Source organism: Xiphophorus couchianus, chromosome 9, assembly GCF_001444195.1.
Source record: "Xiphophorus couchianus chromosome 9, X_couchianus-1.0, whole genome shotgun sequence".
In the NCBI taxonomy this organism is placed as follows: Eukaryota; Metazoa; Chordata; class Actinopteri; order Cyprinodontiformes; family Poeciliidae; genus Xiphophorus; species Xiphophorus couchianus.
In genome coordinates this window covers 20,100,020-20,124,945 of record NC_040236.1, presented here as the reverse complement: position 1 = coordinate 20,124,945, position 24,926 = coordinate 20,100,020, and the positions used below count along the sequence as shown (strand labels likewise).

The following is a 24,926-nucleotide window of genomic DNA, read 5'->3' as shown; positions in this document are numbered from 1 at the left end:
CAGTGTCCACCGGCTTTTTTGGGAGGCTTTGAGTCGAGAAAGCATTTTTCACTTTTCAGCTGAGGATTTTTTTTTTTTCACGAGCCCAGAATGTGAATCCAGGCACTGCGAGCCTCTGCATTCAAATTACTGTTATTAAATGGGGTCAGCGGGAGAACAGCACCGCCACTATCTACTTATCCTCGAGAGCTGTTGTCACAGAGGACAGCTAGAACTGTTTTTTAAAAACCTCTGCATCCTGGTGTGTATAAAGGAAAAAAACTAAACAGAATTCAACAAAACAGCATTTTGGGCTTTTTTAATCATTAATTAATTTAAAGATGAGAGTTTGAAGATGGAATCTATTCCATAGGTAAACACAGGCAGCGATTTTCAACTTGACAAATAACACTCAGTTATAGTACACACTTGCAATCTAAACAGTTTACCCATACTGCATTTCTCGCTGTATATACAGGAGCTGTGAAGAGTTTTTCTGCCTTACAGATTTCATCGGTGTCTTGCTCTCTTCAGGCAAATGTCAGTTTCAGAAAACAAAGATCCCCACTAACTTCTTGAATTGTCTAACCTGATTGCTGTGGAGGAATCTTTGCTCAAGGAAATGGACAAAGATTTGTAACATTTGTAATGGAAACACAACTGCGTTTGTGTTGATTTAGACATTTTTAAATCAACACGACATGAATAAAAAGGATCCCATTCAACATGCAAACGTCATGGTGGGACGGCCTGTAATGGAGTAAGTCATTCCTAAAGTAAACTAATTAAATCTTTTTTTCTCTAAAATCTTGATGGATAATGTCCTGCCATCAGATCATCACTTTATTCTCAAACCAGGACAACGACTCACTTCTGAATGGCTGGGAGAAAAAAAAACAAAAATAAAAACTAAGTCAAATGTGGCATGACCTTGAAAAGCCATTCATGATCACAAACCCACCAGCGTGGCTGAATCAGGATAATAATGGAAGAGAGAGAGGGTCAAAATCTCGTCGCTGCTTGAACGCATTCGTTTCCTCAAAAGGTGGCACAGTCAGGGTTTTCACATAGGGCCAGACAGTTTCGGATATCTGTGATTCCCTTACTTCATAAAATTACCATTTGAACACTACCTTTACTGTTTACCAAGTTTTTGATAGTAAAATTTGTTTGATGATATAAAACATTCAGATGTGGCATAAAGCAGAGAGAAGGGATCCGGAAGGAGGAGAAATACCAACCCACACCACTCGCACTACAGCTGACGTTCAAAACATTATGTTGAACTTATGTTGGACAGGAAAAAAACATCAGGCAGCAACAAAATCTTTCTTTGCCCCCGCCCCCAACGCCGTGTGCTGTACCTGTCCCAGGGCTCAACAATCCCTCAAGTTTTTTTCCTCGCCAGGGAAATATCCCACTTACTTCCCACAGGGACGATGACACCTGATCCCCCCCCCCAGTGATTTCAAGTCTTCGTTAGCTATCTCGATTCTGCCACTCTGTGCTGGAAATCTGTAATAAAGGTCAAAGCCCCAAGAGTTCTGCCGCGTCGGAGATCTCTCGGTAGTGATATCAGATGAAGGTTTCACAGCATGCTTCAGAACAAAAAAATAAAACTTCTCTGAGTTGGGGCTTCTGAGGATGTGCTTTCTCTGGAACATTTTTGTTGTTGCTTTTTATGAAATTTCTTTTTGAGGCGAAGGCCTGCCTGCTGGATAGGTTTTTGTTTTCTATTGTTGCAGGAACAGGACGGTCTGTAAACCTGTGAGCAGAGGGATTAGGGGATGTGTTTTCTCTTGCTCAGAATGAAATGAAAGGACGGCTGAAAATGTGCTTTTAATTACCGAGCCGCCAGTTGAATTAGTTCGACATTGTGAGAAACAATGAGTGAAGCAGGCGAGCTGTTCATTATAAAAAGTATGTTAGCAAGACACACACTCATTTCATGCATCCATTTACTACAAGTCGGAAAAATATTGTTTACAACAGAACCTGATTTTTCCTTTAAATGTGAAATAATAAAGTACTCCTCTTGTAAAATAATCAAACTTTATTTATATAGCATTTTACAAGAGTGGCCGCTGAACCATGTTTTTCATTAGAGCAGCGATAAAAATAGAGAATAGAATGAAAAGTAAGCAAGCAAAGTGGCAACATTGGTAGAAACATAAAAGTGTCGCAGTGCTACAATGTGCTAAAGGCAGTTAGCTTAGCTGTAAACAAAACTATGGACCGGCCAGAGCAAATGAACGAACACGCCGGCTGTTTGGAGAGAATCCTACAAATCTGATAAATCATGAACTGAAGTGAAGTGTCAGTCAATAAAGATGCTTTAAAGGCAAAAACAAAAAAAAAATCATCCAGTTTTACCAGTTTTATGTGGATTTTTGTGTCTTACACAGACGCATGTGCAGGTTGGCGTGATCGTGTCTTTCCTACCTCCTTTGATTGCCGACAGGTGTGTCCTCCAACTGGAGCTCATCAAGGCCAATCAGGAAGAGCTTGAGGTTTGCTGACTCTCACCTCCGCCGTTTCTCCTCCACACAAACTTCCACTATTGTTCCCGTCAATAACTCACTTGTCCTTCCCCACTCCGACCTGGAAATAGGGCTGAGAGACAATCACCAACTCCTGACAATCTTCACTAATGTGCTTTTTTTTTTTCCCCATCTAATTCCAAAATCAATCTGAATCATCTCAGATCTCAGACGCCTTTTACCTCTCCCTCCTAATGCTGTCCTGCGCTGCAGCCGTCAACCTGTAAGAATCATCTCACTGTACACATTTACCAGTTAACCTGTCAAGCTGTCTCTTGGTGTCCATGATTGTTGCCTGTGCTGGAGTCTCACTGGGTCGCAATCATGACAGCCTGAAGATTTGAGTCTCCATGTTTGATCTAATGTGGTTTCACTTTCTTCAAAAGGGAGGGGAAGCATTATGTAGAGTTTTACATATCATGTTCTGATGTTGTTCCCTCGTCAAAAGCCTGAAGAGTCGGTTTGATGCTTTCACGCACGTCTAAGGAATCCTTGAGTCTCCATTCAGCTGCAGAAAACGCTTGCTCCCACTGAGCGCCACCCATTTCCACGGAGCTCCTCCTTGGAGCGTCCGCCTCACAGAGCTCCCCTCTCCCACCGCTCCCACATTCAGCTCCTCCAGACTAGCGGCAGCCGCAATTAGCAAACACCTGGAGGAACTGCGTGTCTGCTGAGCTACTCGCATAAACTACTTGTCAGTCCAACGCTCCTACAAATGGTTGTTGACAGCTTAATGAGAAGAACTGTTGTGATGGCGTGATAAAGGTGGAGCCTCGGAAAGTGTAGGAGCTTCTTAAAGAGACAGAAGCCAAATTCAAAGAGTCAAATTTCCCTTAAATTATTTTTGATATACACACAATTTATAACAACGTAAGGTAACATAGTTACTTGATTGTGCTATTAAATGACACTATGAGCCTGGATAATAACACCCCTTTAATCTGCGGACCCAAACAAACTAACTAAAGACAGATATGAAGTAAGGTTTAGATACGCTGTAAAGCAGGGGTGCCCAAAGTCGGTCCTCGAGGCCGGCATCCTGCATGTTTTAGTTCTCTCCCTGCTGGTAGTAACAACCTTCTCATCATGTCAATGTTCTTCTTGGGCCTCTAATAAGCCATCATTTGATCCAGGTGCTTTAACCAGGGAGAGAACTAAAACATGCAGGATGTCGGCCCTCGAGGACCGACTTTGGGCACCCCTGCTGTAAAGTCTTTACATTTTTCTTTCTCGGCATGTTTCGGCAGCAGTGAAGATGCAACACAAATATTTGCCTTTCACCGATTTGTCTTTGAGTAAGATAAGGCGAGCAAATCTGCGTCTTATCTAATCTTTCTATTTTTTTTTATTTATTTTCGTCTACATGAACAAATTATATTCACCCTCTTTTTGTTTGTCCTTTTCAAGTAACCGAGCTCTCTCTGTTGTTTTGTAGAGAAAGTAACCAAGGCAGCATGAATATTCATGCTTCGTGACAACCCATGCTGAGTTTTCTGGCGTTTTAAGTGCCCTCCTGACATCGTTATATCCGATTTTGTAATCTGTCTCAATATTTCAAGAGCATTTCAAAATACTTCCTTCACCACATGCTGGGCTCCAAATCTAGCCAGTATCAGTGCAAATGTTTTTTTTTTTTCCAGCCTATCTCTACAGATGCAACTCCTAAATCCAAATTCAGATCAGTATTTTTTTGGTGCTACAAACACGGAGAAACTTGGATGCCTTTCTGGCCACTCACATAATATTTAGTGGCTCTCCCATAAACAGTCGAGACTCGTTAAGGTATGGACAGAAAACATGCGGGGCGTCCTGGAGTGTCTGGCACTGCAACATGAACGTTATTTCCTCTGGTCTCTGGGAGTTTTAGGTCAGGGATTTTTTTTTTTGTTGTTTTGGGAACTGGGCCTTCATCACACGAGTGGCATCTGACCCCATCGAGATCCTATCTGTGGGGTTTAGGTGCCGAATGTTCCTTCAGCCACTTCTCACCAATTTGTGTGATTTTTCACTGCTGTCCTGCTGGGTGGTTGTGAGTCGCCGCTGTCACGTCGCCGCTGTCACGTCGCCGTGTGGGGATGTGCTTGCCCCTCAAATATTTTTAGGAAATAAATGTGAAAGCGAAAAATGTGTTGCTTTTTTTAAATGCCATGGAAAACATTGAGCTCTATGAAGATCAGCAGCATGACGTTTTGACTGGTTTGGTGTGTGACAGATGTGGATGTGTGTATCTCTGCCAAATGTGGGTAGAAATTTCTTTCTTAAAGTGACAGGCTGTCAAAGAAATGCATTTCAAAAATAGGAAATCAGAATGAGAAAATAAAATGGACGTCATATTGCATGAGAGACGACTTTATTCGCTGGAACTCGTTTGATTTGTTTATCTTCTTGTAAGAGAACCAAATTTACTTCTGAACTTGAGCATCATACCTAAACGAAATTAAAATTAAAATTCAGCTTTAAAGATCCAGCGTAGCTTTTGAACAAAAATATAAAACATGTGGCTTCAAATCTTTCCTGTAAACTGGTTATTTTAACATTTCGGCTTAACTGAGTTGGTATGGATATGAAGAATGTCAACCCTGACGTTGTTGCATAATAAATAAAAAGTCCAGAGAAGAGAAGCAACTCAATCGGGAGGTCCGATAAAGGCTGAAGACAGACAGTACGTTTTAAATACGAGTTATCTAAAATATGAAGCCTTTTGAACAAATGGTGGTGCATCAAATTTGAGCCAGATGGTCTTTAGTGAATTGGATATTCAGGGTCAAAATTCTCCATTCACTCCTCTATAATATGAATGTTTCACATTAATTTTGCTCTCTCAAGGATGCATAAAGCATTTTCATTTCCAGAATGAAATGATTCCCCACCAAACAACTTCAATGATATTTATAAACAGGAACAGACATGGCACATGGTGAAGACTAAAATCTCTACGCTGTCATAAACTGAGAAAGACTGTATAAATGCAGGTTTAATTATTTAACTTAAGCACAAAAGGTGAGGGAATTTTAATTTGGTTGATTATTTCTCTATTGAAACAACACAGATTTGGGAATAGAGCTTGAAAATCGGAAATGGTGTTACAGATTTGTAAGAGAATGCCTTTTTATGTTGAGCAGCAGAGTCGATTGTGTCCAAATCCTCTCTTCCGAAGCCAAACAGCTGCTGGTGGAGGCAGCGGTGCGACGGTGTGGGTGAAAAACAAGGTTTGTTATCACTGGAGGAAATCGCAGTGCAAAACCGCATCGAGATGAGACTCAGGAACTATTGGCAGACATCGTCTTACCAACGGAGCAAACGCTGTCTTCTAAAATAGGGTTAGTAACAGAATAATCTGTTTGGCATAAGCAGACAGGATTGGATTGTTCTTTCACTCAGCCCACAAATGCATTTTCATTGAAGCGTGGCACCATCCAAATAATAATAAAAAAAATACTTTCTAACAGGATAGCATTTGTTCCCAATAGGTATTACCACAGCAAAGAACAATCAATAAATTGCATATTTTCTTAAATTTCTTGCCAAATTTAGCATGGAAATAATCTGGATTAGTAGTTCATTTCAACAAGTTGTTTTTTCAATAGAGTACGTGATATTAAAAAGGCCCATTCAAAAGCTAAATGTCAGCCCACTTTAACTGTTGTAAAACCCGATTGTTTGTTTGGGATTATTGGTATGTTGGAAGACCTAAATGTGATCAGGTTTTAACAAATATTGTACAAAATGTCACTGTCAGATAAAATAAATGGTAAAAAAAATAAAATAATAAAATAAATTATCCAGAAAATGTGGAGCACCACAAAAGCTCAAGTTTGTCATAATCTGCAAACAGAGGAAAGGCAGCAGAAGTGAAACAACCTTTATGTTGCCATGGAGTGAGAGAATATGCTGACCAGAAAATAAACCCCTGCTCCAAAGAGAGTTGATAGAACTGAGCTTCTAGAGAAAAGTTTTATGACCAGACAAAGACTGAGAATGAGCTACTAGGCCTCCAGGGAGAGGGGGAAAGTGAATGTCTGCAAAACTCAATGCGATTCTTTCAAATTGAAGAATACGGTACCGTCATGCACAATGCCGGCCTCATGCTGTGGGACTATTTTGCCCACAGTGGTTACAGAAAGTGGCTGGACTAAGGAGAAAGACAAAAACATTTTTCATCTTTATCTTTAAATCCTGTTTGACATCAATAGAATAGAATAGAATTACTTTATTCATCCCAGCAGGGAAATTATTTCGCAGTTATCAAGACGAGACCGTAGAAACGTTGACTCAGTCTGGTTGTTTCAGTAGGACAATGATCCCAAACCTACGTCAAAATGAGTTTAGGAATGGCTAAAACAGGAAACATCAAGCCCTGACCTCAGCTTTGTTAGAAATCTGAAGGAAATAAAAGCCAGGCATGGCAAAACTTGTAAAAACTCTATTAATACCGCTGGAAACGGCACTCAAATATCCAGCTAGAGCCATAAACAGTTTGTTGATGGAAACCAAAAGGCATGTGGATGCTAAGGGATATTTGATCAAATAGTACCAAGAGTGAATGTGAATACCCTTGGACATGCTGGATAAAAAAAATAAATATATATTTTTCATTCAAGATGTCTGTGATGGGGAATGACAGACATTTCTAAAAACACAAAACGATAGAAAATCCAATTTTATTGCGTAATTTAAAAATGTGATGTGAAAATTTTAGTTGACAGCTGCCGGGCAGCTTTACGGATGTTTCTGTTGGTAATTTGACCATTTATCTTTGGTGATGAGCTCCAAGTCTCTGAGGTTGAAAGACCTCCTTGCCATCACCCTAATCTGTAGCGTCGTCTACAGATTCTCTAGTTGATTCGAGTTGGGACTCTGCCCATACATTGACATGAAGGAGTGCCCTAATGGCCTGCAGGATGCTTCAAAACGTTGGTACTGCTTCAAAGGAAACATGTTGGCATTTTTATAAAGATTACCTAGACCCTCAATCTGGCTGGAGTCAAAACAAACACAGACTCATCTGTGTGGATTAAATACCACTTGTTCTCAAGAAATGTTTGAAGTTGTGTCTTCATTCCAACCTTAAAGCAAAAACTGTTCATATCAATCACTAAAAGCTCAAAACGAAGATGATATTTACAACCATGATGATTGTCTGTTAACTTCTGACCAGATTTAGAGAAAAACCAACAGATCGCACACAAAGGATTCCTTATTACTCAGCAAAACAGACAAAACTTCAAGATGAGTCACCGTCTATTGGGTCCAGAGAGCCACACGCTCTATATCAGAGCAAAACATCCCGCAGTCCCCAGACACGAGTCTCCACGATATTAGCAGTATCTGACATTTAGGTCTCACTCTATGCGACGAGGCAAAGGTTTGTCTTGAACAGGTCTGAGTGAACAAAGGGTTTAATCTTGTTTTTCCATTTCATTGTGACATTGTTGACATCAACAACAGCTTCATTTAAATATAAACGTAGTGTAGGCAATGTAAGACGAGCGATAGAAAAGACAGCCAGCAGTCGGTTCCTCTTGTGCTTTGATGTTTGAGGACTTGAGCATTAGTAATTCTATTGCTGCACGATGAAAAGCTTGAATTGGCTTTTTGAAGGCATATGCTAGAGATTTCTCGTCTATGGATTCGAGAAGGTAAAGGAAAAAGGACGGCGTGTGCAGCCAGAGTTGTAAATCATTAAAAAACCCTTATGTCCTTATTTCTTATTAGCCTGACACAAATGACAGGTTTTCCGTCTTAAAAGAAAAAAAAAGACGACGTCTAAGCCTTTCTGGTTGCTTCTATTCAGACAGACACCAATTTATCATTTTTATGTGCTGTACAGGAGGCCTAATGTAATAACCTGGACTAAATGATGGTAATCACCGACTACCTGGCTACATAAATCATCACCTCACAGCTTTTTAGCACATTACGTTCCCGAAGCCCAAACCACATTAATCCATCTCGATCTGGTTACACTGAAGGTTTACATACATTTTGAAACCAACGTTTTGCAGCGCTTAAATAAAAGATGTGACACTGGCTCTTGAGGGCACTCTCATCAAGAGAAATTATACCTACTGATGCAGATTCAGTGGGACCCCACTCCACTACTCCGGCGTTATAAACATGTTCCAGACTGTTCTGCATCGTCGTATTGCTGTCAAATGTGTCTTGGCAATTCTCGCTTAAAGGGATAGCTTGGGTGCCTTGAAATGCAGCGAGGTTGTTGTTCACAGCAGTTTCTTTCCCTATTGAACAAAGATTTATCATAAAAAATTTGAGGCAGTTCGGGAAGGAAAGACAAAAATAATAGCAATAAAGCAGTCGCGCTTTACTAACTAATAACCTTCCTTTGCGATGAAGAATCCAGTTCTCGACAAAGTTGTTGCAATTTGACATTTTTCTATCACAGGAAAGGAAACTGTTACAAGTAACAACACAGCTCAGTTGGTTCTGGATGAGTTAAAAGAGCTCAAACTAAAATCAACTCTTGTCCGTGGGATACAACACGGTACTAGCCGATATCAACCTTAGGTTCGGTGCTGTTTTCCTAGCTATAGGCAATGTCGTTGTTACTCCGGACACTTACATAAAGTTGAGACTGTTGTGATATACAGTAGTTGCACAAAACAGCCAGACAGATAATCCAAAACGTTACTTTCCCCTCGGCAGAGAAAAAAGCAAACGGACAGGGAAACAGCCAGCAGTTTATGCTAATGTAGCTTTAGTGTAATTACATAGAACATGTTCAGCTAATTAAACAGCAACCAACGGTCTCCTGAAAAAATATACACGTGCAATATCAACTAATCTCGTGCTGTATCCTGTAGAAATGTTATTTTTGGTTTGAGTTGTTTTAAATTGGTAACTACAGCTGAAATAGCAAGCGGGTCAGATTAGCTGTTAGCCGTTCATTACTTTTAGGATTTCTTCACAATATGACAAGAGGTGTGCATTTAGCGCATCGTTTGTCTTTCACCATGATAAATTATTTATAAGCATTTTGATTTGTCGTCATGACAAATTCCAATTAATGATGCTTAAGTAAAAAACCCAAGCTGTCTCTATTGTCAGATTGTTAATTTCACTATTTTCTATACTGTTTGTCTGATGAGAGAGTGTCAACAAATGTCAATAAATGTGAAAAAATTAAGCAGTTGTGTGAAGTTTAGTGACTGGTATCCTAAAGAAGCGCATTAAAAATGGTTTTTCAAAAGCAGCGTTTGCATTGTGGAAATACAATTGATGTGTCTTGCAGTCACAGCTACGCAGTGCCCTGTAATACCTTGCATCATTATCGCAATAGTATCACAAAATATCGTGATAAAAGTTTAAGTCCATGTCACCCACCAACAGATACGACACCTGCCTATTTAAGGGTAAGAACCAAACTATCCCTTTAAATGCAAACACGCCTTCTTGGTTTGAAACCTTTTTTTTGTGGAAGAACATTGTATGAGTGTTTACAGCATATGACCATCAAACACTAACTGCATTCTTCAAATATGGCTGTGCAGCTGAGTTCATCTAGCAAGACTGAACCTCGATTTGAGGCTGCACCGACTGCCTCTTAGGACACAGTATCTTTGAGAAAGCTCTTCGGAAGCTGCTGTGGCACAAAGGGTACAGGAACGGATTGATGGCCGAGTTCAGCCACAGGAGCCAGAACGTGATCTCATACCAGTAGTGCGCCACACATTCGCCGCCACAGGCAGCGCGGATGATCATGAGCAGAGTGTACGGAGCCCAGCATATCCCAAAAATACAGACGATGATAGCCAGCGACTTGGCGATCTTTTTGTCTCGGGAAAGGCGGGATCCGGGAGCTCTCCGGCCCGGCGCCATGCAGGAAGCCGTGTGCTGAAACAGCCTGGAGTTTTTCCGGTGAGGAGAGAACTTCTCCCTCTGCACAAAAATCTGACTGGTGTCAGGGCAGCCGCTGGAGGAGGGCGACAGAATGTCATCGTCCTCTATGACCGCCGAGATAGCAGCAGGCTCGCTGGAGGTCACCTTCCGGGTCTTGACGAAAAACACGGACCAGGCCCCCGCGCCGTCTCTGTGCTTCTTGCACTTCCTCTGCGGCTTCACCTCGTCCTCGGCACCGCCGTTCCCGCTCTTGTTCCTCCGGTGGATGTTAAGGTAGATGCTGAGGTTGAAGAAGGCCACCGACACGAACGGTGTGAAGAACTCGAAGGTCGAAGCGCTGAGCAGGAAGTACCAAGTGAAATAAAACTCTGCGTAGCACTCGTGGGCCGGGACTACGCTCTGGCCCACGATGGCCTCCCAGAAGATGATCGCGGGGCCGTAAAGGAGGAACGCCAGCAGCCAGACCGCCACCATCTTCAGCACCGCCTGGCGGGTGATGTTCCTCTGCGCTCTGTATTTAACCTGCAAGGAGAGGAGAGGCACAGTGTGTGATTTACCAGTGATGCCCTCACAACACAAACTCTGCTCCATAATACATGTGTTTCTGTGACTAACAATCAGGCACAGCTGCTTCGGCGGCAACAGCGACAAAACAACAAAAAACTCTGTTTTTTTCTTCAGGATGAAGCCCTTAATGTTGCTCCGGTAGCGCAAAGGAGAGATGCTGTAAATAAAACCCACTCATGACGCACTTACTCCACGGTGTGTCACTGAAGCCAAACAGAGCAGGGGAATGTTGGGCTGAGAGCCACATTCATTGATGCAACATGGCTGTGAAAGAGACATCTGGTTTCCCCTCGCTCTTCCTCTCTCATTTAGCTTCACCTCCTCACCATCATTCAGAAGGGTTCCTCTATTCACTATTCTTCAAGTCTTTTTGTTCTCCTGTTCTTTCTTTATTATTTGTTTCAAATCAGACTGCTTCAGTACATTGCAACAGCTGGGGATGTTGCTGCTGCTGTTGACGTGGCTAAAGACCAAGTTGAGGAGAAAAGAAAAACTGATAACGACATGGCGCCTCTTCGAGATTGGCCCCTAATTGGAGCTGGCCTGGATCTTGAGCTGTTCACTACAAAAGCAGAGACACTTCAGCGGTAAATGAAGAGAGACAACGCTCCACGCAGATTCGAAGTGAACACTGAAGAGATGAGATTTCATCACGGCCTTTTGAGAGCCGCCAGTCAACACGAGATCGAAACGGCTAACTCGAGACGCTGCGTTGCGAAATTAAATGATTTGTCTGCGAGCACAGTGGATAGTTTGGTCGAACGGAAAAGAAAAGATTGTGAGAGAGTAAATTTATTATAGTAGCTCCAAATACATGGGAAAAAAAATCAAAAAGACCGCTCTGTTCATTGATAGCAATTCAACTGACCTTACCAAGACTCAGGGGGTTTTTTTAGAGGAAATTGCTAAGAATTGCTAAGCAGGAAGAACAAGCCCTCAATGTGGGTTTTAATGGTTTTATTCCCAGATGAATCGTGTTTCCACCATCCATGAAACTGACTTCCACAAGCCCTCCCTGCTGCTTCCTCTCCAACCTGATTCTACACCCACTGTACGATCACCGAAATACTTCCTGACTCCTTCATTACATAACTGTGACATCACCTCAGTAACCAAACTCTGCCTGTGATCCACCAGCAGCGAACCAGCGGCTCTGAAATCACAGCGACGTCTCAGAAACGTGAGCCGTGTCGTTTCATAGTCAGCAGGTTTCAATACATCGACAGCTGCCTGAGTTTAACCCCAGAGTCGAGGCTCCAGGAAAGGGAATTTAGCTTTCTGTGGTTTTTGTTTTTCACTTTGCCTCTTTGATCAGTTACTAGAGCTTTAAAAAATTATTTACCACTTAAAGGGGCTGATTTAAGAGATTTATACATATATATATATATATATATATATATATATATATATATATATATATATATATATATAGGCTGTCTGTTAAATTATTGAGGAGCATTTAATAATCCCACCCTGGATGAATAACTCTCTTGGTGTCTTATAATGTGAATTGTCTTTAAACAACTCTAATATATATATACATATATATAGAAATCAGAGTGGTTTAAGCAAACTTGATTTAGATGAGCCCTTAAGCCCCTATCATCTTTGCATTGGCTGATTATTTAAAGGGAAATTGATGATAGTTTACACATGCAGCAGAGGCTGGAGGCGGTGTGTCACTAATGACCTTCCTGGTTAAACTCGTACTGAGAGCAGAAGGTTCCTGGTTTTATTAGATTAAAAAATGAACAGCAGAGCAAAAAGCTACAAATATTAAGTCTTTTAAACCAGCAGATCTTTGTGGAATCTTACATGCTTTAGTTTCTATTCAGGAGTTATTCTGACCGGAAACAACATTTTCCATTTGCAGGATGTGTTTCCCACAGGAAGATCATTAATGGCCCACATTATCCTATTATAATTTATAACTTTGGGCTTCGCTGAGCTGCAGTCGATACAAATGTGATGATGGTTTAATTGCCAAAATCCATGTGGTCATGCTTGTTTTCTATTCAAAAAGACATTGAATCTAGTAACTGGAATCATGGGAAATATTGCAGTTTTGAAACTACAGTACAACCATCTTCACTGCAGGCAGAAATGACTTTGTTGCTAAAACTCAACTGGAAGCCAAATGATTTGCTGGAGTAATCATTGATCGGAATAATCAAAAGACAGATACATTTTTTAATTACAGAGTCAACGTGTGAAGAAACATGTGGAGACATGAACTCATATAGGAAATAAAAAATATAAAAAACGTTGAAGGAAACTGGGGAAATCAGTGACATCTTGCACCAAAATCTCCCTTTGGGAGGGAAATGACACCTTCTTTGAACTGAATGTGACTCTGAGGTGCGTGAGTGTGTCGTAATGAGCATCTTCACGGCTGTACTTACTGCCCTGGTGACTGACAGGAAGCGGTCATAACTAATGAGGACAATGTTGAAGACAGAGGCGGAGCAGAGCAGGTAGTCCATGACCAGCCAGACTTTGCAGAGCCCCTTCCCCAGCATCCACCTGCCAGTCAGGTTGTAGGGGATGTACACTGGGATGCAGAAAGCACCTGGAAAACACACACACACACACACACACACATACAAAAGATATACCGCATGATGATTCAACGCCTCCAAATCATTAACATTCCCACCTCTGCACAGTCTGGATGCCAGCCGTTTTTACATGTGGCAGTTTAAAAAGATTAGGTGTAGATTTCGGACAGTTTCTCCCCAGCAAATTTGTTAATGACCCTCAGCTGAAGTAGTGACCTACAGAAAGGAACGTGAGCGACCAACTACTGTAATAAAAAAAAAAATACAATTATGCTCCTCGGTGCGTAAAAATGCCCGTGAACAATGACAAAGGACACATTTAGAAGAGAAAACATTCCAATTTATGTGTAAGAATACGTGTCGGATCGTGCGTAATAAGCACTCGCGAGGAGAAAATATGAGCACATTAGAAAATAGAGACAGGCTCCCAAGAGTGCCAACTTACCCACGAGAAAATCGGAGATGGCGAGGTTCAGAAAGAAGTAGTTGCTCTGATTCCTCAGGGTTTTATCCACGATAAAAGCCATGATGACCAGCGCGTTCCCGGCCACCACCACGATCACCAGAGTCACCATGAGGACCGAGAAGATCACCACCAGGTAGCCCGGCAGCACGATCCCAGCCTCGGACACCGCGGGCGTCAGGTTGGCGCTGGAGTTGGACTCCAGGATGTGCGCGCCCATAGTTAGAGCCGCGCTGCTCTCATTGTGGGGTTGATGCTTCGCGGAGCGCGCCGAGGCGCAGCAGAGGTCCGGCAGCGCGTCCGAGAGTTCCGCTCCACTTTAATGTGGAGATGACTGGAGACCGGAGACTGGATGAATTCCCCAAATGTCCCATTTTTCCCCCCTCTGTGGAATACAAAACTCCCCCTTTCCCTGGAAGATTTTCTTCTTTTTCCTTTTCCAGTTGCGTTATGATTATAACGCCTTGGTGTTCTCTCTCCCTCGTCGACTCCCAGTTATCAACGGGATGTGCTGCTGGATGTGCGGGTACCACGGCGCGCACAGCTGATTTTGTCACGAGTGTCAAGTCCATCGTCTAGTGAAAGCAGTATCCGCTCATAGCGTCTGAATAAAGCTCCCACTGTACTACCAGTGTTAAACAGACGTCCAAAGATACCATAATCAAGTGGAAAGCTTTTTAATTTCCCTCACACAGGACTATTGTTTTATTTTATTGATTAAAAAAAAGAAAAAAAAAGACCGAGATACTTTCATTTGGATAGAAATGGTGTGAGAAATGTTGCGCTTTTATTTTGAAGGCGAAGCAATTTCCGGTGTTTTTCACCTTACCTTAATGAACAGCTCTCCAAGCAATTAAAGTACACTTGTTCTTTCAGGTTTCCCTGAACCACATCAAATAAACATTCAAGCATTTTGATACAATTGGTAATTCATAGACAAATAAACTGTATGGTTTTTAAAGATAACCAATTTTAAACTTTTTAACTGCAGAATCCTTTATTAAAATCTTAACTCACTGTAGATAAGTCAGCCTTTAATATCTCTGTATTTAGTTACTGAACTGAAAAATCCTTAACAAAACTATTTAGTAGCTCAAATTTATATCACTCTTTTTAGAAATCAAAGGGAGTTCAGCTCGGGGTGAAGGTTTATTCTCCCAGAGGTAAAACAACATGAAGCATAAAGCCAGAGATGCAGTCGAATGGATCAGATCAAGGCACATGCATGTGTCAGAATGGCCTAGCTAAAGTCCAGGTCTTAATCTCAGAATCTATGGAAAGTCTTGAACGTCAGTGTCTTCTGGTTCTTTTAATCAGCCCCGACTGGTTCCTGCTAACGTTAGTCGAGACGTACCAGTGCGGTTCTGCACAGCACTGGCGTCAAAAGCACGCCGCACTTTTCAGATTCTGATTACAACGTTTCACCAAACAAACGCGACATCGTCACGGTTGTGCGCAGCTTTGTTTTTATTGTCGCATAAAACCAGCTCAAGGGTCACGGACACTTACGCGAAACAGGAAGTACATCTGTAGACGTGGATCACAAAATACAAAACCTGGATATGTAATCTATGTGATGAAACGAAACACCCACAGGAGGTTCGCAAACTTTATGGAGCTGCAGCAACCGTCAACTTTGGATTGAATTCTCTCTAAAAAGGCGCGAAACATTTATTTAGCTAAAGGCATTCGAAGAAAAATAATTATTAAAAGGCCGTCCACACGCAACCAGAGGAATGTTTTATGTGCTCTCAAACGCCACAGGTGGATCCAGGCATCCCACGTTATCTGAACTCTGTGTTACATTGTGCAGAAAGCAATCTGTGAATGAAGAAAATCACAAATTTACCAATTACTCACAAGGAGGCAAAGACGACAAAAAGAGAAGAAAAAAACCAACCACCTCCCCTCAGAATGTCAGACAGCAGAAGCATTGTGGCTCAGCGATGACAAAGTGGCTGTGTCTGACGCAAAGTGCTCGACAGGCAGGTGGCAACTGTCACAGCACATGACAAAGTGAAATGAAAGGGAGCGAGAAGATCCTCCAGAGGAAAACACTCCAAATGGTCAAACGTTGACAGAAAGTTTGTTTTTCGTAAACTGTGTTAGACTTATTTATTTATCTTTCTTCTGTGGTTACTGGAGCTCAGTAATATATGTTTTAGAAATAATAATAATAATAATAAAAAAAATCCCCTATTTACAAAGTGACATCGAGTTCGTGTGAAGCATTAATATTCACATGTTGGACTTTTGTAGTTAGCCTTGGTACATCATGTTGATATCAGCTTCTGGGCCAAATTCTGACGGATGGAGATTGTTGAGTCAACGCTTTGATGAAATCACGATGATTGGATTGTTAATCTGACAGCTTTCTTTTCAAAGGGGCAGTATCGTGTTTTCCATGCACAATCAAGTAACTATGTTACCTTCAGATGTTACAAAAATGCTACATGTTATCAAATATGACTTACAATAAATTTTACTTTATAATTTAATGCCTCTCTATAAAAACTCCTGCTCTTTCTCAAACTCCGCCTTCAGGAAGTCACCACAGCATGGCTCCTATATAAACCTTCTACCAATGTTTTTACCAGCGTTGCACTGAGAAGCAGCTCATGTAATGAGCTCAGCAGCTCCATCAGGCGCTTCCTAATTGCTGCTGCCGCTAGTCTGAAGGAGTTGAGTAAAGGAACTCGCAGGGGAAGAGCTGCTCTGTGAGGCGAAAGCACAGAAGCTCGGAAAGTCGAAGGCGGGGCTAGGCCCACCCAGGCGTTTTGCACAGCTGGAAGGTTGCCATGGGAGATTTAAGGATTTCTCTAATATCCAAGTATGTTTTTGATGAGGGAATAACATTATAATGCGATGCAAACATCAAAACAGTCAATTTTCCTTAATGCTGCCCCACCGGTTCTCAGTAGAATCAGGTTGTGGGGAGTTCACCAGGAATGTTAGTGTTGTAATCCTTACTGGCTCGCTTTGTGTCCCATCATGTTCATCTCTAAACGACTCCTCAATCAACAGACAAAGTTGCTGAGGATTTACAATTACAAGGTTTTTACAGCGTTTTTAGGCAGCAACCCAAAGCAAACCCACACGAATGGTCTCTGAATTCTTCTCCGTTGCCATAACAGTGGAATCAGCGTAGCATCCGGTCTGGTTTTGTTTTGTTTTTTTCTGGACTAATCCCTGTTCTTCCTGCCAAATGGCAGTCTATCCATTTATGCTTTTCTTGGAAATTTGTGGCTTGTTTGCCACTCCTTCACATCAGGTGGAGGTCCGAAAGGTTTCAAGTCTAAGCAAACTTTGTTCTGGTGTCTGGACCTGCAATCAAACGTCTATCAGGTGGAAATCTTTGAACTTTCTAGTGTTTCTTTCTTTCTTTCTTTTTCTTGATTGCATCATCCTCACCTGTCAAACCCAATTAGAGTAAAGAAGTGATGACCGCAGGCGTTTTCTCTTCTGATTCAAACGGAAGAACAGAGTGAAATCCGCTGCCCTGTCATCTGTAACGCTCTGACCTAATCATAAGATCATTGAACTAATGCGGCATGTTCATTTTCATACTGATTGAGTACAAACCTCTACGTCCTGAGCCACCATGGCCCAGGCTGTATATATTTATATGCCACCAAAATCACGACACGTCGTCTCAAGACACTCTACAAGAAAAAGTCAACTCAGCCCAGTCATGAAGACAATCCTATCCTAGTGAAGCAATGCAGAAAAACTGTAACGGGAAGAAAGGAGGGTCAGTACATCACATGACCTTCTTCCATCGCTCCAGATGGATTAAAAATGTCTATTCTTTATACCCTTCATATTCCACATCCACATTCATGTGGAAATACTCTCACTTTCTCTATTAAAACACAGCCACTGTTGTTTAACTTCGATTTTACTTCACGACATGTTTCAAGTCGTCGCCGGCCAAGACCAATCGCGATTTTGCTCTGATCGAGTTTCCTCCCTTGCAGATGGTGATATTCTCCTCTTTCTTTGTAGTTTTTAATGAGTCGGTCAGTTCTTAGCTCAGTTTTAGTACTTTCTCCTTAGACGTTTCCCCTGCCTGATGGGAGCCGATGATTTGACCCTTCGTTAAAAACCAAATCATTAAAACCATTCATTTTGCTTAGTTGAATCCAGGTGGTGACTTTGTTGTTTTTTGGGTTTTTTTGTGGACCAGGCAGTGCATTTATTGGTTTTTACAACACTTTTGTAAACATTGGGTGCTTTGAGCTTCCATACTTGTGATTTTTTTAACTGGAAACATGCTTGTATTGTACATATCTACAGTACATACACATTAGAGCACAAAAAAAAAAAAATCTCCAATCTGTCTTCCAAGATGTCACAGTTCTTCCAATAAGCATCACCTCAATCAGCAGCAGGAAGTGTACGGGTGAAATGTGTAACCCTCAGACAGTTAATTATTCTCCCCAATCTTCAATATGAATATGAGATCACTACAAGTTCCCCCCCCAAAAAAGAAAAAAATGATTATGGGTTGAGATGATTGGGTTCAGCGTGATGACAGCTTGTCAGAGATATAGAAATCTCCGCTAAGTGAATTAGTTGTGATTACTCCTAATCGCTGAAATGTGCAGAAATCCAGCATGTCTCGTGTGTGTCTGTGTGTTATCATTTAAATGAAATGTCAGTCTGCAACGCGTGCCTCTTTTATCTCCCCGGGTTTCAGAACTTATATCATACAACGGCGAATGTTTCCGTGGCGACAGCTGACGGAGAGCCTATCCGCCAAACTCCTGAGGTGACTTAGGGAGAAGTCGCCTTAACATGCAAGGCGGTGACCTGGAGTGTCACCAACATGGAGACCTGAGGAGGCTGAGGAGAAACCCCCAGAGGAGTCGGAGCGAAGTAAACGCTCCGAGAGGACGGGGAGCTGGGAAAAGTTGAATATTTAACAGGCTTCATGCGGATGTCAGATGCGGATGGGGAAATTGGGCATATGAATAATGTGAGTGTGGGTGTGTGTGTGTGTGTGAGAGTGAGAGAGGGATAGGGCATCTGTGGGGGTGATGCTTCATTTTGTTGAGCACTGATGTGTATCGGCACATTTCTGTGAAACTCTGGACAAACTGCGCGTGAAATTTTAGTTCGGCTTCCGATTTAGATGGAAGACGAACTCTGAAGTTGAACTTTTGGAGAAAAAGTCTTTCTTCTTTTTTTTTTCCTCTCAACAAAAACCCCGCAGTCTGTTGACGTCACGGTTTCTTTTTAATTAAATAAGCCCAGCTGTAAACACCTCATCGAAGACTTCTTATGGGTCAACAAACACATATTTCAGACTCAGAGGATTCAGCAACGTAGAGAAGTGGGATTTGTTTTTGTTACATGTTGAAACCAGAAACTTCAGGGTTCTCTTTTTTTTTGTAGGGGTATTGAAAAAACCAAAATGAAGTAGTGCATAACTGCCATGTGTGGGGTTGAAAATCTGAAAAGTGTGGAGTGAGTTTGTATTAATCATCTTTTACCCCGAAGCCCTTAAATAATGTGTAAAATTACCGAATTTAGCCTCAGCAAAAATCAGAACCATATAAAGAACCAACATAAGCTTGTTCTTGATAGAATATGTTTCCTTTGAGGCTTCCAAAAAATATCAGTGTAAATACATACAGTACAGTAAGGCAGAACTTAAGAAGAGTCTCCTCTGGTGAAAATATAAAAGAACCTTTTATTGCCCGATATGCACTGGCCTGACTTGGTACAGGACAAAGCAAAATCAAGAAGGTGGCAGAAAATACCCTACATCCCTCTTAACAACCGGTGAAACACGGTGTTGGCAGTATCATGCTGTTTGGATGCTTTTCTGCTGAAAGCAGACGAGAGGCGCTAAGGGGACCATGCACCACATTGTGTCGGACTGAAATATAAATCTCCAGTCAAAATCACTGAAGTTTGTGGTTTTAATGGGAACAACTCGGACGTATTTAAAGTGTAACTTTTCCCCGCCGTGAAAGCACAACCGTGGCAAGTTATGACAAATTCCACAAAAGTGGGTGGAGCCAATAGAAACGGCCAGATCTGGAGAAGGAGGAGGAAGTAAGTGGACAAAGAAACAAGAAGATGGAACCCTAAATTGCAAATTTAGACACTTCTTCAGCAAAAATAAAAGTTAATCTGGAGGTTGGTTATGCTTTAAATATTTTTCGCTAGGCACTTTTAGTAAATTATTTAGAAAGAAGAAATGACAATTAAAGAGATAAGTAACCGAATTCAACTTCCTGACGAAGTCACCTAAACGGGAGGCTTCTCGTTTATTTAAGAAGCAAACCGAATCTGTTTCCTCTGAATTTCACTTCGTCTTCTTGCTTTTCGGCCTCTTGGTCTTTGCTCCCGACTTGCAGGCCTCATCCTGTGAAACAAAGAGGACGGAATTAGAGAACGAGCCGAGTAATGATTATTTTTGCCTTGGTGCTCCATTTAACTGTGCCAGAGCTTTTTCCTCTCGCAAAATATTTGAGTGCCGCTTTGTGGCTCGTGACAGTCTCTCTAGCCCAAACTCCCGCTGCGTGTGCAAATGTGCAAATTACAATGAGGTGATTGACGTGCACCACACTGCTCTAATGTATTCTAATAATTGCATCAAACTAAACATTGCATTCCTAAGTACTCTTATCAAACATCCCCCGCCTTGCCCGCGACGCCTCCCGGGTTGTAGGCCGCCACGGCTCCGTCGCATACGGCAGGGAGACGAATGTTTCCCAAAAAATGTCCAATTCCTGAACAGTCATGCATACAAAGGTGATTTGGCGATTTAACGCAGGTTTTCCTCTGAGTTTTGGCTAACCGTTTATAAAGTGACTCATATCCTGCAACATAACTGGCAGAAATCTTTTGCTCTTCAGGTGTAAAAATGGCCGTCCGGCTTGTTTTCTCTAAGGATTTTTTTTTTTTTTTTTTACTTCCTAGTTCCCAGTTCAAGTGCCAGGAGATTTCATCCAATTTCGGCATCAACTTTGGCAGAGCTCTTCGACAAGAGGGGGAGTAAGAAAAGATGCTGTTAATAAGATTTCAATCAGTAGCATCGCCTTGGAAATGAAAACGGCTGCAGCGTCAGGGTTAATTATGTGTTCTGTTTCTTTTCTTGAATAAATTCATTGCCAAGATTCTTGGCTAGCCAATTTCTTAAATAATTTTTATCAGTCTCACCCTGTTCCTAATTGGATCTCTGCGACAACGCTGGCCCACAGTGAAAAATCCCCTCACTCTGGGGACGTCGGGCTCGCCACTGGGTCAAAAACAAACAAAAAGAAAACAACACATGTTTGTATTCTGACAGGAGCATTAGCTGCCTTGTGTTTCGCTATTTCACGTCTCCTCTTTGTGTGGGCAAGCCGTTTGAATCGCAAGCGTATCAAAAATGTCCGCAGACTAAAAATAACACGAATTATCCCCAGAGAAGTGGCTTTGCCGTCGCAATCCGCGCAGCCATTAGGAAGGGGGGCCGCGGCTCTCCACACCGACCGAAAACACTGGAATGAAACTCGTTCGAGACAATCACATTTCCCTCATGATAATTTGCGACCTCTTAAATAATCGAGGGAACATTTCCCCCCTTTTTGCCACCATCGAATTGTGATGTGTCGTTAATTAATGACCAGGCGCGCGAAAAGGAGCAAAATACATCCAAACGGACCTCAAGCTGGATACCACGATGTTCCGCCTTTGTCATTATAGTGAGATTCATCATCTCGGCAATACAAATATCACATTTTCCCCCATTTTTGTCAACGTACAGCCACATGAAGCAGCTCAGAATGTAGTGGAATTAAAACACTTCATCGTTTATAAAAAATGTTTTGCAAATAAAACCTTGAAAGGTGTTTTGTGCTTGGTATCCCTCGCAACAATTGTTTCCAGAATATACGTAATCAGCTATTATTTAACTGTGTGTAATTTAGTCTCTGCATAAATCCAGCTGCTTTACAAAGGCCTCAGAGGTTTGTTACAGAACAAACGGCCTTATAAAGCCGAGGAACATATTTTTGATTACTAGTTAGTCGGCCATTTTATGAATGAAAACATTCACCAGAAAAGATCTACTCAGCGAAGCGTCAGGCGGGGAAGTTGTAACTAGTGCTGTAGCTATTATTAATCTGTTGTAGCTCGCATTGTGTTCTGAAATGTTAACAGCGAAAAGGGAGAAAAAAGAGAAAAAAGTCTCCGTCTCATTGGGCCCTCATTAACTCTGCCATTGTTACACAGCTGAAGCTGTCTTTTGTCGAGATATGCACCAGGATAGTTGAGCTGCCCCTCTGACATCCTCAAAAAGCTTCAGACTTTTGATGAGCCGGTAGGAGTTTCACTTAGGAAGAACAATTAGTATAAATCTCCTGTGAGTTTAAATCTCCCTGCAGAGCCAGCCAGCGTGAATCGGTTGTCACAAAGTCTGGGTCCGAAGTCCGACGGGGACGAAACGTTTGGCTGAAACCAAGCACTCGTTTGTAAAAGGAGCTAATGAGGTTCTCGAGAAAGAGGATTTCAGAGCAGCTGTGTGGAACTTGCTATGGTCCGACTCGCAGCTGCCGCTCAACCCTGTAATGTTGAGGTAAAATGGCGTAAGAAGCAGAGAGAAAACTCAACACTGCTTTTGAACAAATTGACATGATTTGATAGCATCTGACTAGTTGCCCTCTACTGTTCACACCAGCCCAGTTTGGTGCTGTTCGTTTGGGGAGCTGTGAACGCGCAATCAAACTCTGATGCGGAACAAAAAAAGCAAACTCTGGTCCACTTCAGTTCAACTGAAGTGGACTTAAAATCTAGAATCCTAAAATTTGAAGATCTGGTGGAATTAAAAATTGCTCAAGTTATGTTTAAGACACCAAATAAACTGTTACCTGAGCTCATACAGAGCATGTTTTTAGAGAAGGAGGAGGATATAATATGGGTGAGAGTTAGCACTAATGTGTAATGTAAATCGAGTCTAATACATATGAGTGTGGGTATGGATGTATGATTGTATAGATCTAGACATATATAAATTAATTAAACTATGTTTATTGTTATTATGATTATGATTATTTGATTTAATAACGAGGGTCCATCTGAAAATATTATATTAGTTTATGGGGTTGGAGTTCATAAGTTTCTCACTTCTTCCTACTCTTTTTTCAGTATGTTAGGATTCTTGTGGTACAAAAAATGTGTATTTTGAAATTCCTTGTTCATTTGTGTGTTATTTTATACTTCTATCATTCAAAATTCAAAATAAAAAAATAAATAAGTAAACTCTGGTGCGGTTCGAATGCAGAGAACGCTCCAACAGCAGGAAGTGAACTAAAGCGCAGGGCATTGTGGGTAAATACAACCAAAACAAACATGTGAGTCTCAGACCAGAGGGAGAAATGGCTTTTGGTCTTTAACCAAAGACAAAAGAGAAATCCTACAACCACTAAAATGTGTTCACATTGCAATTCTTTTGAAAATGTGTAATAATTAGTGTATGTATTTTATTCAAAAGGGGAAGAGTAACCTAGTAACTATTAGCCACTTCCTGACTTATGAAGATCACCAAACTTCTTCCCTTTGTTGAAGGGCTTTTTCTCATTTGTTTAAGGCCATTCTATATGCTGTGGAAATGGAAAGTGTAAAAAATATATTTACCTATTTATGAAAATAAGAATCCCTTATAAAGCTATATAAAGTACAAATTACTCAATAAGTTCTTAGATGTGGCAATAAATTATATATATATATATATATATATATATATATGAAGATATATTTATGAAGATTTAAATCAAATATTCAATGTGTCATGATGGGTAACACTTTATTTGAAGCGGTGTGTATAACACTGACGTGACACTGTCAAAGCATGACCTAACACCTGTTATGAACATGAAAGAGTATTTATGAATGTTTATGACTGATGTCATGAAGTGTTATTCGGTAAATAATGACACTTTCATTTCAAAGCTGTACAAAAACTTGCATTAAAAGCCCATTAAAATGGCCAACTTTGAATTTTTCGGTAAATAACGACACTTTCAATGCAACGCTGCACTAAAATGTTCTTTTAAAGTTCACTAAAAGTGTCAACTTTGCATTAAAAGTGTCATTATTTACCAAATAACACTTCACAACAACAATCGTCAACATTCATGAAGACTCCTGCATGTTCATTACGGTTGTTGTAGTTAAATTAAATCCAACAAAATTAGCAATAAAGACGCTGACAAAAATCCCCCTCCAGTGTCTCACCGCGGAGGCGACATATCCCTCGTCCATCAGGATGTTTCTGGCGCAGTTGTTGATGTGCTTGAAGCGGTCGGGCCCTAACAGGATGCCTCCGTACCACCGAGACACGACCACCATGACATCCCGCACGTCCAGAATCTGCAGCGAGACAAACACAAGAGGCGAAGTGACTGCAAATTCCAGATAAACCGTCATGTCACCTCTCCCTGGCAGCTGAATATTTCACACCAGATGTGTTATGGTGGATAGATTGGAATGAAATGTTTCAGTCGCAGCTGCCAATCTAAAGCTGGGGGTCTGACAGTCAGGACTGACGGGATTGAAAATGTTAAATATTGTCATGATTCTGAGTTCTGCTTAAGGTCCGAGGAGAACTGTTCACCGAGTCAGAACCAAAAATGTTACCAACCTCACCGGGGGGCATCAAAATGGTTGGGAGTCAGAACTCAAGTTGGTGTCTGGCTTATGTAATTATTAATAATTTTAGCCAATAATTATCAACTAAATTATTAATACAACGGTTGGAAAAACTGAGGAAAGTACCCGTCTCCTCGAGTAATGAAGAGACAGGAAGTCTCTGTAGACGCATCAGGAGACTTCTCAAATCTCTATGGGAACGCAGAAACGCAAACCGCTTTTCTAGACGTTCTCCAGTGAACACTTTGACGGTTTTGAAATAAATCTTCTTCCTGTCCAGCAGGTTAAAAGGAAATTGCTCAGAGCAGGAGCAATTTC

General features: G+C 41.4%; 2 protein-coding genes across 2 annotated transcripts in view; both read right to left on the bottom strand.

Annotated features, from left to right (window-relative positions):
* Positions 1–4,147: 4,147 nt before the first annotated feature.
* On the bottom strand, positions 4,148–15,741 carry LOC114150520 (histamine H3 receptor). Its single transcript, XM_028026953.1, has 3 exons — positions 13,947–15,741; positions 13,346–13,512; positions 4,148–10,898 (listed from the first exon to the last, which is right to left on the bottom strand). The coding sequence occupies exons 1-3, from the start codon at positions 14,182–14,184 to the stop codon at positions 10,038–10,040; spliced, it is 1,266 nt and encodes a 421-aa protein (XP_027882754.1). The 5' UTR covers positions 14,185–15,741; the 3' UTR covers positions 4,148–10,037.
* A 3,442-nt stretch (positions 15,742–19,183) lies between these two features.
* Positions 19,184–24,926, bottom strand: part of impact (impact RWD domain protein) — a 29,075-nt gene continuing 23,332 nt past the window's right edge. The window contains exons 10-11 of the mRNA XM_028026954.1: positions 24,195–24,329; positions 19,184–20,340 (exon numbers count right to left, since the gene is read on the bottom strand). Of these exons, the coding sequence (XP_027882755.1) occupies positions 20,281–20,340; positions 24,195–24,329 (195 nt within the window). The 3' untranslated portion in view covers positions 19,184–20,280. The remainder of the gene's footprint in view (positions 20,341–24,194; positions 24,330–24,926) is intronic.

Excerpts from the sequence above, each read along its gene's own strand:
- LOC114150520 (XM_028026953.1), bottom strand. The coding sequence starts at position 14,184 with ATGGGCGCGCACATCCTGGAGTCCAACTCCAGCGCCAACCTGACGCCC. Across the intron at positions 13,513-13,946 it reads CATCTCCGATTTTCTCGTGG|GTGCTTTCTGCATCCCAGTG; the intron begins GTAAGTTGGCAC and ends TGTGTTTTCCAG. Across the intron at positions 10,899-13,345 it reads TCCTGTCAGTCACCAGGGCA|GTTAAATACAGAGCGCAGAG; the intron begins GTAAGTACAGCC and ends CTCTCCTTGCAG.